The 12,946-nt window shown below is 37.4% G+C and overlaps 1 protein-coding gene across 15 annotated transcripts in view; it reads right to left on the bottom strand.

The window, feature by feature from the left end:
• Positions 1-12,946, bottom strand: part of SYNE1 (spectrin repeat containing nuclear envelope protein 1) — a 322,241-nt gene that overhangs the window by 238,290 nt on the left and 71,005 nt on the right. For 12 of the 15 annotated variants that reach the window (XM_074862820.1, XM_074862818.1, XM_074862830.1 and 9 more), the window contains exons 6-10: positions 11,131-11,151; positions 10,774-10,866; positions 8,832-9,010; positions 6,712-6,908; positions 6,461-6,570 (exon numbers count right to left, since the gene is read on the bottom strand). In XM_074862820.1, the coding sequence (XP_074718921.1) occupies positions 6,461-6,570; positions 6,712-6,908; positions 8,832-9,010; positions 10,774-10,866; positions 11,131-11,151 (600 nt within the window). The remainder of the gene's footprint in view (positions 1-6,460; positions 6,571-6,711; positions 6,909-8,831; positions 9,011-10,773; positions 10,867-11,130; positions 11,152-12,946) is intronic. The other 3 variants (XM_074862825.1, XM_074862834.1, XM_074862835.1) reach the window with 1 other exon arrangement.

The following is a 12,946-nucleotide window of genomic DNA, read 5'->3' as shown; positions in this document are numbered from 1 at the left end:
GCTGAGCCAAGCATCGTTTTCAGGGATGAGCTATTAATGCCTATCTGTAAAAGCAGACAGTAAATCACTGCAAGAGCTCAGAAAGTTATTTTTGCAGCTGCTTCTCAGGAAATTCCTCTTACATTGGGGAACTCTGCTAGCATTAGGATATCGGAAGTGGCAGGATTATCGTCTGAATTACTTGCTCATTAGAGCACAAGAAGAGAAAGACTTGACATCAGGAATTCTTTGAAGGAGCGTGCTTCCTCTATAGTTAAATTTATACCAAGATCAAGAAATTGACAGAGCTTTTACCACTTCAAATTTTCACTGGCTTAAGCAGCAATGCACTGGGGTGGTGTAAGGCTAAGAATGTACAAGGTCCCATTAAAGCTGTTCAAACTTATTTGAATGTTTTGAGAAGACAGAAATAATTCTGCTATCAGTATTAATCTTCACTTCAACACATATCACTAACTAGTTAGATATACATAATATGAGCCCTTAATCATACTTACTTGAAAATAACCTATTGTTTATATATTTAAAAAAAAGAAAAGAAACAAACAACACACACAAATGAGCATGGAACCAAGGTATTTAATTGGATCAGGTCAAGCTACAAACACTACTGACTGACTGCAGTGACATCTGTTATTTGTTTCATAACATATTCATTCCTGCAGTCTTGCATTTTCACCTCTGAATGTTCATTTCAAACATTCCCTGTTAGATTTCTGAACTTCTCTCAGTTAATACTAGAAAATTATAAGTATGTCCAAGATGATTAAAAAAGTATATTTTTTAAAAATCATGATTTATTTGAAAAAAGCAGTGCATATCATGCAATTACACATGAATGCTCACTCTCCTTCCAACCCACAGTCCACATACATCACTTACACAATCACATATACAATTAAGATCTACTCTATAAACATAAAGACAAAAATATCCATCTAAAATTAGATTAGATGGGAAGAAACATCGACCTATAATCTGTTTCTTTATGTATATATCTATAGTTAAGACAATAAAAAGCATAGTCTGAGATTTATTATGGGAAAGTTGACTTTCCTATAATATTTCTGTGAAATTTGCAAAATTAAGCATTAGGCTGTTAGGATCGGCTAATGGAAGAAAGTAGACTAAGACTCATTATGTTCATCTATTTGCTCTTTTGGAAAGATTAACATAAGGCTAGCAAAACAATCTACATAAAATCACCCCAAATTTAAAGTCAAATAAGTGCAGGATAAAAACAGAAACAAGCATGAAAGGTCCAATTCAAGCAATTATTCTGGAGCATATTACCCTTACCTTAAATTTCATAAAAGAAATAACGAAAGTTGAGATTGCTTGAAGTTTCTAGCAATATGAAATAAATGAGAAAACAAGAAGAAGGAAAAAAAAAAGCAAAGCAGGCAGAAAGTCCAGAGAGAACAATAAGAGAGCCACGTGTGTAAGAATACAAGATGTACTTAAAATATTATAAAGTTCATATTACAAAGTGTCTGCATCATATCTAGTGAAGCAGGTTTCATATTAGATCTAATTTGCAGATTACTAGTGACTACATGATTTATTTTATCTGGAAAAATAGTTACTTACCTTAGAGTAACTGTGATTCTTTGAGATGTGTTGACTACACAAGTTCACATATGTGCATAACTGGTCCATGCATGAGATATTAGAACCCTTTTAATTCTGGAAATGCACATGCAAATACATGTTCCCTCTGATCACAAATCAGGGATAAGCTTCAATCATTACTCTATTTCTTCCAATGGAAATTCCTTATAAACTGAGCATTGAATCAAGAGGGAAGATGAATAGGAATTTGTGTGGACAACACATGTCGAGGAGACACAGTGGTAGCTGAGCTGGCTGGAGGGCAGTGGGAGAGGGTTAGAAATCCTGCCTGCTCCCCCAATCAAAAAGCATGCAGACACACTCCACTCTGAAGTAGAATTCCTCTAACTAAATGTAGGCATCTGCAACTGAGATAGTCACTCTCTCAGTTCTTTTTCACAGATAGAAAAAAACAGTTGCATCTAGCATCTACTGTCCAACTCATTCTATAGTAGGCACTTAACACAGGTCAGATGAAATATACCCTAAAAGCGCTTAATTTTGGAAAACAAGAAATTAAAAGTACCCCAGGAGTTTAAGGGATAAGAGTCTTGCAAGTTTATCTCTCCCAGGTACCTAGTTTCTACCATTCTGTGATACATATTTCCTTACACTAGACTTCAGGGGGAAGACAGCAAGGCTAAGAATAGGGGGATTATATTGGGCACCAAAATATAAAGCATGTCTGGATTTGTTTTTAATCAACTGCCAACAATATTTTATCTATCATTACCTAAGGGAAGGATTCACCTAAGTCAGTTTTAACTCTGTTGAAATGCTATGCAACACGAACTTCCAGAAGACAGTTTATTTAGAACACCATCTTGAGAAAGATGCCATCTGGAAAAGTGTCTATCTCTTGCTGATTACAGGTGGAGTGTAAGTACCTAGCTTTAAGATTCTTAAAGATGGATGAATCCAGTAATGAATAACTAAGCTAACCAAATGATGCAAAATTCCTAAGGAAAGCTTTATGATGGACATGGATATTCCACGTCAGTAAGAGGGAAGAAAGAGGTAATAGATACTGTTCTACCTTGTGCTGTTCACTACGGTGATCACAAGGGCATCCAATTCACTTACGTTGTTTCCATAAAACACAAAAGGGCTATTTTAAAATTAACTGATCTTACATGTTTGGTCTGATCTTGCATATGTTTGTATACCTAGAACAGAACCTGTGGACAACACTCTTGAAACAGAACAAATGAATTTTCAATCTAAATGGATTATATAGTCACACAAATATCTTGTATCTGATTCAGTGCCAACTCTGTGCACTGAGAAAAGAAGTAGTTTTTCCTTTACATTTTGCCCAGTCAAATAATTTAGCAAGGTGAATATCAGAATAACCATGGGTGCAGTAGGGGGTTAAAAAAGGTACCTAAATGGCTTGTGTGGTCAAGAAAGTCAGTTGTCGTACTATGATTCCAAGCAGTTGTTTCTATTAGAAAAGATTTCCCTTAAATTTGCAAAGTGATAAGTTCATTAATGTTTTAAGTACTAAAGAAAACAGTTCCTGCTCTTATAAACAGAATCCACCTTTCTATTTTTTTTAAAGGCATTTAAATCTCCATTCTTGTACGATGCCATTTAGAAAAGAGCATTTTTCTTGCATTGCAAGAGGACCTCCATTGTTGCTGTTTCATTAAAAAAAATCTTAAATATGTCAACTATGCTCTTAAATATTATGGCAGAATTGCAGAATCACAGAAGGCTTGAGGTTGAAAGGGATCTCTGGAGGTCATCTGGTCCAAACCTGCTGCTCAAGCAGGGCCACCTAGAGCTGGCTGCACAAGACCATGTCCAGGAGGCTTTTGAATACCTCCAAGGATGGAGACACCTCTCTGCGCAACTTGTACCAGAGCTCAGTCACCATCACAGTGAAAAAGTGTTTCCTGATGCTCAGAGGTAACCTCCTGTGTTTCAGTTTGTGCCCACTGCCTCTGGTCCTGTCACTGGGCACCACTGAGATGAGCCTGGCTCTGTCCTCTTTGCACCCTCCCTTCAGGTATTTATACACATTTTCCTGAGCCTTCTCTTCTCCAGGCTGAACAGTCCCAGTTCTCTCAGTCTTTCCTCATAGGAGAGGTGCTCCAGTCCCTTCATTATACTTGTGGTCCTTCATTGGACTCTATCCCATATGTCCAGGTCTCTTGTAGTGAGGATCCTGAGCTGGAAACAGTGCTCCAAGTGTGTCCTCACCAGCTAGCAATCTCCCTTGATCTGCTGGCAACACTATTAATTTTAATCTGCTGTTGAGATAGCCTTACTTAACCTGGTGATTTAAATGATCCTTTGCTTAATTTTCACCAACTCATACGCAATTAAGAATTTGGGCTAAAAGATGTGAAAGCACTCAGTGAAAAAAGAACTCCACAAGATATTTGATTACAAAGTATTTGATTGAGATTTTTTTTTTTTCAATTTTCCCTTCAAATACTGTATAAATATGGAATGCAATCCTAATGTCTGTATATCTTTAAACTGCATTGTTGGATTTTCAGCACTGGATTCTCCCCATAAGTATCATATAAGATGAATGACACTCTTATTTTGCCAAGGATTATTTGGATATCTTGTTTCATCTAGGTATCCTGCAGTCAACAGGATCAACTGCATTAAGTCCTGGCTTCTTTCCCCATCCCCTCCAGAGCTGTGTAAACTAAGGTCCTAACATTTGTTGAAACTCGTATATGATAGTCTTCCAAACCTATCATTATGATTTTCTTCAGAACAGATCAAATATCTTAAAATGCAAGTCCTGAGTATGAGAAATTTGATTATCTGTTGACAGATTCTCCCTGAAAAGTCATAAGTAAAGCAGCTGAGTGCAAAACAAGCTTCTCTCTGTGTTATATGACAGAAATACAAAACTTTATAGTAATAAAAGACCAAAGTGTGCCAAAAGTTTAGCCATTTGAGAGCTTATATCTATCCAGTCCCAAACAGATGAAAGAATTGTACTGTTTTTAATATGTATTTCACTGCTTTAGGGCCAGTGACTACTCGGGGTCCCGGACTTTTTGTGTATTGCTTACTGGCCTGGATCCATCCAGATCTCTTTTCCATCAATGCCATGTGGTCATCATTTTGTACCATGACCAGAGGCAAGGGAATTGGAAGAAATCCTGCTGGACAGGATTTGGGAGCGAGGTATAGAGTGGACATAGGTGCCTAATAGGGATGCGAATTTCTCCAGAGATGGATTAGCAGAATTTGTATCAGAGAAAATTGAGGGTCCCATTGCTGTTCTTGACTGGAGACTCCACTGGAGAAGTAGTTTGTCTCAAACTGCCAGGCACTCCATCAGGGGTGTGAGAAGGAATATAGTTCTTCCTCAGGGAAATTAAGAACAATGACATAATAAATTTAATGTAATGTCAAATTCTTGCTTTCTTCTCAATGTCTAGGAGTTACTGATTTCTTCCGTGTGACATGCAGGGAACCAGCAGTTCTACCAAAATTCACCTGGGTTGGTACTGGAATATCTTAGTGATAACTAGGAAGAGGAAGTGGTGTTGAGCTAAGCATGTCAAACTGATGAATTTGTGTTGTTTCACTTCCTAGTAATTCACTGGGAATTTTGGAGGCAACTCAGTAGTTTCCCTTTCACAGCTCATGTGCTATTGTCTCTGTGGGTATAGCCAGAGGCATGCAGAGTGTGGAGTGGCTGAGTCCTGCATTCTCCTGCACCTCCTCTGCATAAAGCTCAGGAGAAGGTGGTGAGGCTGCTCCTCAAAATCCAACCCCAGCACAGGCAACAGACCTGCCCAAGGCTGTTGGCAGCAGAAACTGCATTGTGTGCCATGGTATGGAGACGATGGGATGGCCTTAGCCTGTCACAGGCCACAGCGTGAGGCTTCAGTGCTCACTCCCTCTGCTTCGGCAGCCCCATTGCTCAGTGGGATGCTGTGGAATCAGCACATGGATGTCCTCAGACCAATTTTGCAGCAAGGAAAATGAAAAATTCCAGTGCTCAGGCACTGGAATTGGACAGCAAAGCTACAGCTGCCTTAGCCACATATAGTGATAAGGAAGAAGATTCACTCCTTTCAAAGCTCTTCTATAGCTCTGTAGAGAATGCAAAGAAACACAGATTAAAAAGTGCTTACTCTTCCTCTCTTGCTGGGGCTGAGCAGATTGTCTCAGCAGTGTTTCCTGTGTTTGACATGAAGAAAGCAAATGATCAGGATTAGGAAGTGAGTCATGATCACTTGGCATCACTGAGTGTAGCCATTCTAGTGCAAAGCCAATGCACGAGAACATACACAAAACAAAAAACAAGAAAAAACCATGACTGAAAACAATTCCTTAGAGTGATAGTCAAACATCACTGTGCAATAGAAAGAAACCTGTGTCAAAATTGTAACTGCCTCCCGAGCCTAAAAGCTCAGAGGCTATACCTAAGCAATCTCTTGGGCTGTTCTTGTTCTTATCCAGAAACCCAGTGTGATAGAAACAGAAGCAGTGCATTGCTTCAGAAAACAAATTATTGCAATCTGATTGGTGTTATGCTTGAAAACCTCCTAGGGAACTTTAGGATCCATTGGTTTGCTACTATCTACAATAACTGTTTGTGTTCTTTTTGGCTCCTACTGTTGAAACTAGGAAAATCTCTGCAGGATCACCATTCTATTTGCTCCATCTACTAGTAAACATCTGCAACACTGGTTCCTTTATTCTCAGCTAATCTTCCCCAGTTTTCCTACTGTGCTTGCTTTTCACTTGAAAGGAAAGGAAACATAATTGAAAGGAAACATAATAAACTACGACAAAGCTACAAAATGTATTTATAAAGCCCCCCTCATGATAAACTGATTTGTATAGTTATGCAAGACAAACTTACTTCATTCTCCTGCACATCAGTCACTGTATGATGAGGATCAGGATAGTGCTTCAAAAACTGGGCTACATAGGTCATGACAGACTTTTCATCTGGCTTGTCAACATCCACGTCTAGACAAGTATAGAACATGGTAAATTAATTTTTAGCTGAATGGCACAAAATGCTGCTTAAATGTCTAAACACTGTGAATTAGCACATCTGATTTATCCCAAGCAAGTAGTTCAAACTTTTTTCAACTATGTATTAGATACCTTCTGGATCAAGAAGCCTTGGAATTCCTAGTTCTGCTTCTGCAAGTGTGAAGGCTTCTTCCAGGTTTTCTCTATGTGACCTTCCCTTCACTTTCTCCATGTCCACTAAATCTGGGCGGATAGCATGAATAACGGAATGAAATGCAACACCACTCCTCCAACTTTGTCCAAAATCTTTGATTTCAATTCCAACTTGCCTAAAGGATATGAAAGAAAAAAGAAAGTGACTTGCAACAATATCAGGAGGAGATAGGTTGGTCCACCCACTGGCTATCATCATTAAAACTAAACCACTTCTTGTTTCTGCAGTGATAATCATGCTGACTACAGCTCCAACCATCCACTGCATAAACTCCCTTCTGCCTATGAAATCCAAGATTTTTTTAAGATATTCATGCTGTATTTGCCCCCAGTTGGCTTGCTAGTGGAAATAAGCCAACGGTATTTTGAACAGATGAAGTGCGCTAATGTTCTTAAGGTTCTTATATGACACACAGAGTCTGTGGAAGTATGCAGCTTCATTCATTATTCTCTCTCTAACTACTGCAGTTCAGTTAGGTACATCAGTATCATACAAAAAAAAAAAAATAGACTGCATGAATCCGTTATTTTTAAAATAAAAGAATGAACAGTGACTCACCACTGTTCAGGTGAAAATGTAACACACAGATTTCTTTATATTCTTACCAAAAGAATGAGTGATAATATAATTTCATACACCCATAACACTTACATGTCCACTAAACACAAATGATCAAGAAATAGCAACATACAATGAGAAAGTAATCAGAACTGGATCACACTTCTGACTCCTTCTTTTAAAAGTAATTCTGAAAGGTATGGTTGTCCACAGGCTGCAAGACTGTGTTTTACTTTGTCTGAGCATGAAAACTTCCTTTGAGGACACACTTAGACGCTAAGGTAGTCTTGCTGTTGGGAGGTTCACAGCAGTAACTCTGAATGAGGCTTCATTCAAAGCTCACTGTGATCAGTGAAACACTTTCACTGACTTTAATGAGCAAGTCCCTGCAAATTACAGTGTGAAGCAGGGCTAGGCAAAGTGTACCATCCTTCCTCTAGGCTTCTTTCAACACATTTCACCTACTCTTCCCAATAATGTTGACAGTTTCATTTATGAACCTCTTTCTTTGTATTTTCTTTGTTTACATGTCTGAAAATTGCAGTTGACCACTTTCAGTTGTCTGTGTCTTACTGAAAACAGTGCAATAGGAAGAATGCCAAATTAGACTGTACTGCACTATAAACTACTGTATTCTACCTATTTATTGGAGAACTGGAGAAAGTCTGTATCTTTACAATTATATTTCTTTTCTCTGAGGCACCATTCTATGACTGGCCATTTCCCCTCCACATTTTGCATGATTGACCTCTTTAAATAGCAGTAATTCCTTAATTTGAACAAATAAATCCATTTTATTCATCTACATCTTTGATTTTTATTTTCTTAATGTGGAATCCATCAAACTACTGTTGTATCTTTGATACAATTTATGCACTTTTTTAATGCCTTTTTGGAAGCAGACCAAATGTCGGACAATTACACCAAATAAAGGAGAAGATTCTTAAGTTAACAAGCAACAGCAAGAAATAACTCCAAAATAACTTGGATTAAAAAGAATGAAAATTCAGGGCAATTTTTGCAATAATATGTTCCTTGTATCTCAAAACTGCAGAAGGATATTCACAATTTTTCTTCACCTTTCAACATCAAGTGCCAGAATTTAGTGCTCTTACAAGCTCTGTCACTGAGGAATGCTAAGTCAGTGTGGGACTTGCATTGTCACGTTGAGTGTTTTGGCAGCAGGACAATAGCCTGTCATTCAGGAATCTAATTCCCCTTTCCTCGTTCTGTCAAAGGTAATCCCACTGATTATTCAGAAGCTGTAAAACATGATTGCTTGTAAAATTAATGCAATTGGTTATTTATTACTTGCTTGTTGTATGGTGGTAACGTTTAGCAGCCTCAGATGTCAAAAAGAGTATGATCACAGGGAGGTGCTATATAAATACAGAGCAAAAGGACAATCCCTGACCGAGAGAGTTTAGAATCTGAAGAATTTGCACTTAAGATATAAATTCAGTTCATTTGAGTTACTTACTTTGCTGCTGTGTACTGAATCCATTTTAACAAAGCCTTCCTGGCACTTCCCTGGACCTTGGTTACCACCTTCCGTTTGCTTGGGGGACTCGCAGTTTCTGAACTGACAACACTCTCCACAGAAGAAGCGCTGCTAGACAACGACTGCAGCTGTGGGAGGTTGCTGGTAAGCTCTTCAATCTGTGGGGAAAAAATGTTAATAGACTGTTTGTAGATAATCTTAATTCTCACCAGTTTCTTACATTTCCTAATACAACTGACAAAAGAAAGTTGGGCAGAAGCTATGCTGTGTTTTATTTAACTGTACATTAAAGTAGTTTCAAAAATGCTAATGTACGTACCCAGATGATGGTCTTAATTTCAGAAGTACTTGACATCTAGCAATCATTGACTTTCTTGACACCCTACAGCTAGAACAATATGCAAGTGTGTCATGTTATCTATTATCACAAATTACCATTGAAATAGGAGACGATGGTTTACATTTAGCTTGTATTCAAATTATAAAATAATCCACTAATTTCAGAGGAGGCTCATTCAATTAAAGAATGGAAGTGACCTCAATGATCTCATCTGCATAGTTCTTTATTTACCATTGTACTGTTTTGGCACAAATTCAATTGCAGTTTTGCCTAGAAGTACCTTTGTGAAGGAACAGTGAAAGTACTGCAGGCCAAGTGCATTAGTAGTGCTTGCAGAGGGTGTATGACAGTTATTTGCATCCTGCCTTTCATCAAATGAAAATCATTAACTTGACTCTTAAGAACATTAAATTGACTAACAATTTGGTTCTTTAACATGGAAAAGTTATATCCAGAGGATGCTGCAAGATTGTCTATGCTGTCTACTTAAAACCCGAAGTTTTGTCACATCACAGAATGAGTCTGCCACAATGAGAACCACAACTCTCATGCATTTCTGGTTTCATTCATGTTAAAATTATGTATCTGCCTGTGACAACTAAATAAAAGCTCAAAAAATGACCCAAGTAAAACTGATGCAGAGAACTAGAGTTTCAATAACTCTGAGAAGCATAATTTTCCCTGTTCATCTCAATGAGCTATAAATTAAAATAAAAATGTTAATATCATTCTGGCTAACTTTTCTTCTGAGAAGGAGATCTGAACCACTGAGGCATCACACTGGTTGGTGCTTAGGAGATCAACATCCCTGTTCTCCCTGACATGAAACATGTTTAAATTGCCTGCTATCTAGTTCTCTTTTAAACATGCTATCTAATTTTCTTTTTTAAACTTAAATATGTTCATCTCTGACATGAAAGCTGCATCACAAGAGAGCCAAAGCCAAAGAACTCCATAAAGAGCAGCATCAGTTGTTTTTTTAGTTGTTGAGCAGTGACTCATTTTGTTAACTCATATGGACAGGATTTAGAAAACCATTTCTTCCTCCCACCTAACTTCAACAGAATGCAAATCATTTCTCCTCTACAAATTCAAACCCCTCTCAATCTACACCATTCACAGCTAAATTTTATCTTTGTAAATATCTGCATCTCCCAGTGAAATCAGGGTGTTTACATGTATTGTTTGAATATAATTACTGCCTGACATCAAGTGCACTGAAATTAGACATACAGCACAATCACCACTGAGGTTGCTAAAGGCACTTGTAACAAGAATTCACAATTCTATTATTTTCTTTTGTTGCTCTGTTGAATGCTTCAGAGAAAGTGGAAGAATATGTTCCAGTGATGAAGGAAGTCCATTCTAGGCCCAGACCGATCTATTCCAAAGACAAGTATCTAATTTTACCCAATGTGAAGCACCCCTACCATCAGCTGTTTCTTTATGCAGGATCAAATCCTCAGCTAATTACAAAGTCACTTAGCTATGGTGAAAGACTGGAACCACACCAGTTCATATGAAATAATGATCAGAGTCATTATTTGAGCAAGCTACACTGAAGTATAAAAAATGTAGTACCTGGAAATACAAAATTATGGTCCACACCAAGCCAAGCACAATAGAAGGCCTGCCATCAGCAATATCAGTTGAATTTATGTTGACAAGCTTAATCTATATAGGAAAGAAAACATTACCACATACAATGAATGATAAAAATTCTGAAATTAATTTCAGATAGGTTTTATATTTGTAACGCACTTTGCAATCAAATTACAAGTTTCTTAATTAAAGAAAATAATTGAATGGTGCTTTTAAACAAGTATAGCTATAGATAATGAAAGATTTTTAAGACCATTGCATGCTATTATTTGTAGAAAAAAAATTTAATTTCAAGCAGAAAGAACAATAAAAATTACATAGAACCATTGTACAAACCGGAGATCCTCTGTATATGGACTAGCATGAAAAGTAAAGGAAAAAAGATGATACAAAAAAAGTTTTAAATGAGTAATTATTAGGTAAATGAATTAATTTAATTTTATAATGCAAATAAATCACTGTTTTGGCACATCTTACAAGACAATTAATAAGGAAAGCAAATTAAATACTCCGTAACAGATTTTAAATTATACAGGGGTTTCTTACTATAGTTCTAATAGATTTAATGGAAAGAGAAAAGTGAATTTAAGAATAAACAAGAAAAGGAAAAGCAGGGGAGAAAGCATAAAAGAAAGATAAAGGAAAAAAGAATGCCACAGTTCTCCAGTACCACCACTCATTAAGGCTCCCTTGCAAGACAAACCTGACTATAGTTTTTTTAAAACAAGAAAAGAGTTGGAAAAAATGAGTTGTCCAAGGTCACATGAAGATTTTCAACAAAAATAGGAACAGATTCCGTGACTCTTAACCTCCAAATGTTAATCTATAGTCTGAATACATTATCACACTAAAATAAGCTCATAAGATAAAAGGCAGTAAAGGAGGGCATAAAAAGTATATCATAAAGAAATTAATGGTAGCTAATGCTCAAGGAAATGGAATAAAACAGGTAGTATTGGAAAATTAGCAAATATGCTAATACTTACTTCCTCAGCAAAACTAAGAGTCTGCCATCAATCATGATATAACTATGAACGGCTCCTAAAGTGTTCATGCACTGCAATCTTGTTCATGGACAAAGGTTATGGAACAACCTTGGAGAACAGGTTAAAGAGAAGCAGGAGAATGACTTCATGTGACCTCATTTATCTCCCCAAAATAGAGAAAATACTGCAGTTCTCTGAATCAGAAGCTGGAAATCCACTAGATAATGTCAAGAGCAAAAAAAATGTTGTTCAGGGCTGTGAAGCTCTTTTCAGAATTAAAACTCCACAGGATGCTTGGGAAGAGGCAGAGGAGAAATCCCCACAGGTTATATTTCCAATCCTCTCTACAAAGAAATCTGACAAAAGTAGGAAAATTGACATTACTTGCTTCTCTACCTGTCAATAAGGAAAATTTTCTATTACCTACCTAAAGAAAAATATACCAAGAGTCTCATTCTCTCTGCTGGACCAATTCCAACGGAAGCTTCTCTTTTTCTGGAAAGCGAGGTTTTTCTTATATGTGGTACAGATCAAAAGATTTACAGGGACTCAGCTAAGCTTCTGATTAGGCTACTCTTCACAGAAGCATAGCCTCTCTAGTCAAGTTATTGTGTTACTTTTGTCTTATACTCCATCAAAATGGATCTAAAACTACAAATTAAACTTCTCAGAATCACAGAAAAAACAGTTTGGTCCAGAATGATAACTGTTAATTTCCAGCTGCATTTTGCAGTATTACAGGAGTATATGCAGAAGTCTGTTTGGACAGTGAAAATAGGAAGTTGATTAAATGTGTAATAAACTTTACTTATGGAGAGCCCATGGAAGAAGGAGACCCTGCTGGCACTCCTCAAAGTGCTGCACACAGCCACCCATCTCCATTTGTTCACCTTTGAGTACAGATCAGGGACTGCACTCAGCTGGTGAAGAAGCATTTGTTGTCCAAACAGCATCCCCACCTCCTCTGCGAGGAAAAAGGTGACAGACTGGATGGATGCACCCTTCAGGCTGGATTCAACCTAGAGACCACCTGCTAATGCACACCAATCTACCTAACACACTGTGTATTTCAACACCCTCTAGAACAAAATCTGGCATACTGATACAAAGTACATAAAAAAATAACTTAAGTCCAGACAGAAATACTCAGCAGAAGCAAGAACACA

Source organism: Strix uralensis, chromosome 3 (genome assembly GCF_047716275.1).
Source record: "Strix uralensis isolate ZFMK-TIS-50842 chromosome 3, bStrUra1, whole genome shotgun sequence".
Taxonomy (NCBI): Eukaryota; Metazoa; Chordata; class Aves; order Strigiformes; family Strigidae; genus Strix; species Strix uralensis.
Note: the sequence above shows the minus strand (reverse complement) of the source record. Positions and strands in the feature narration are given on the sequence as shown.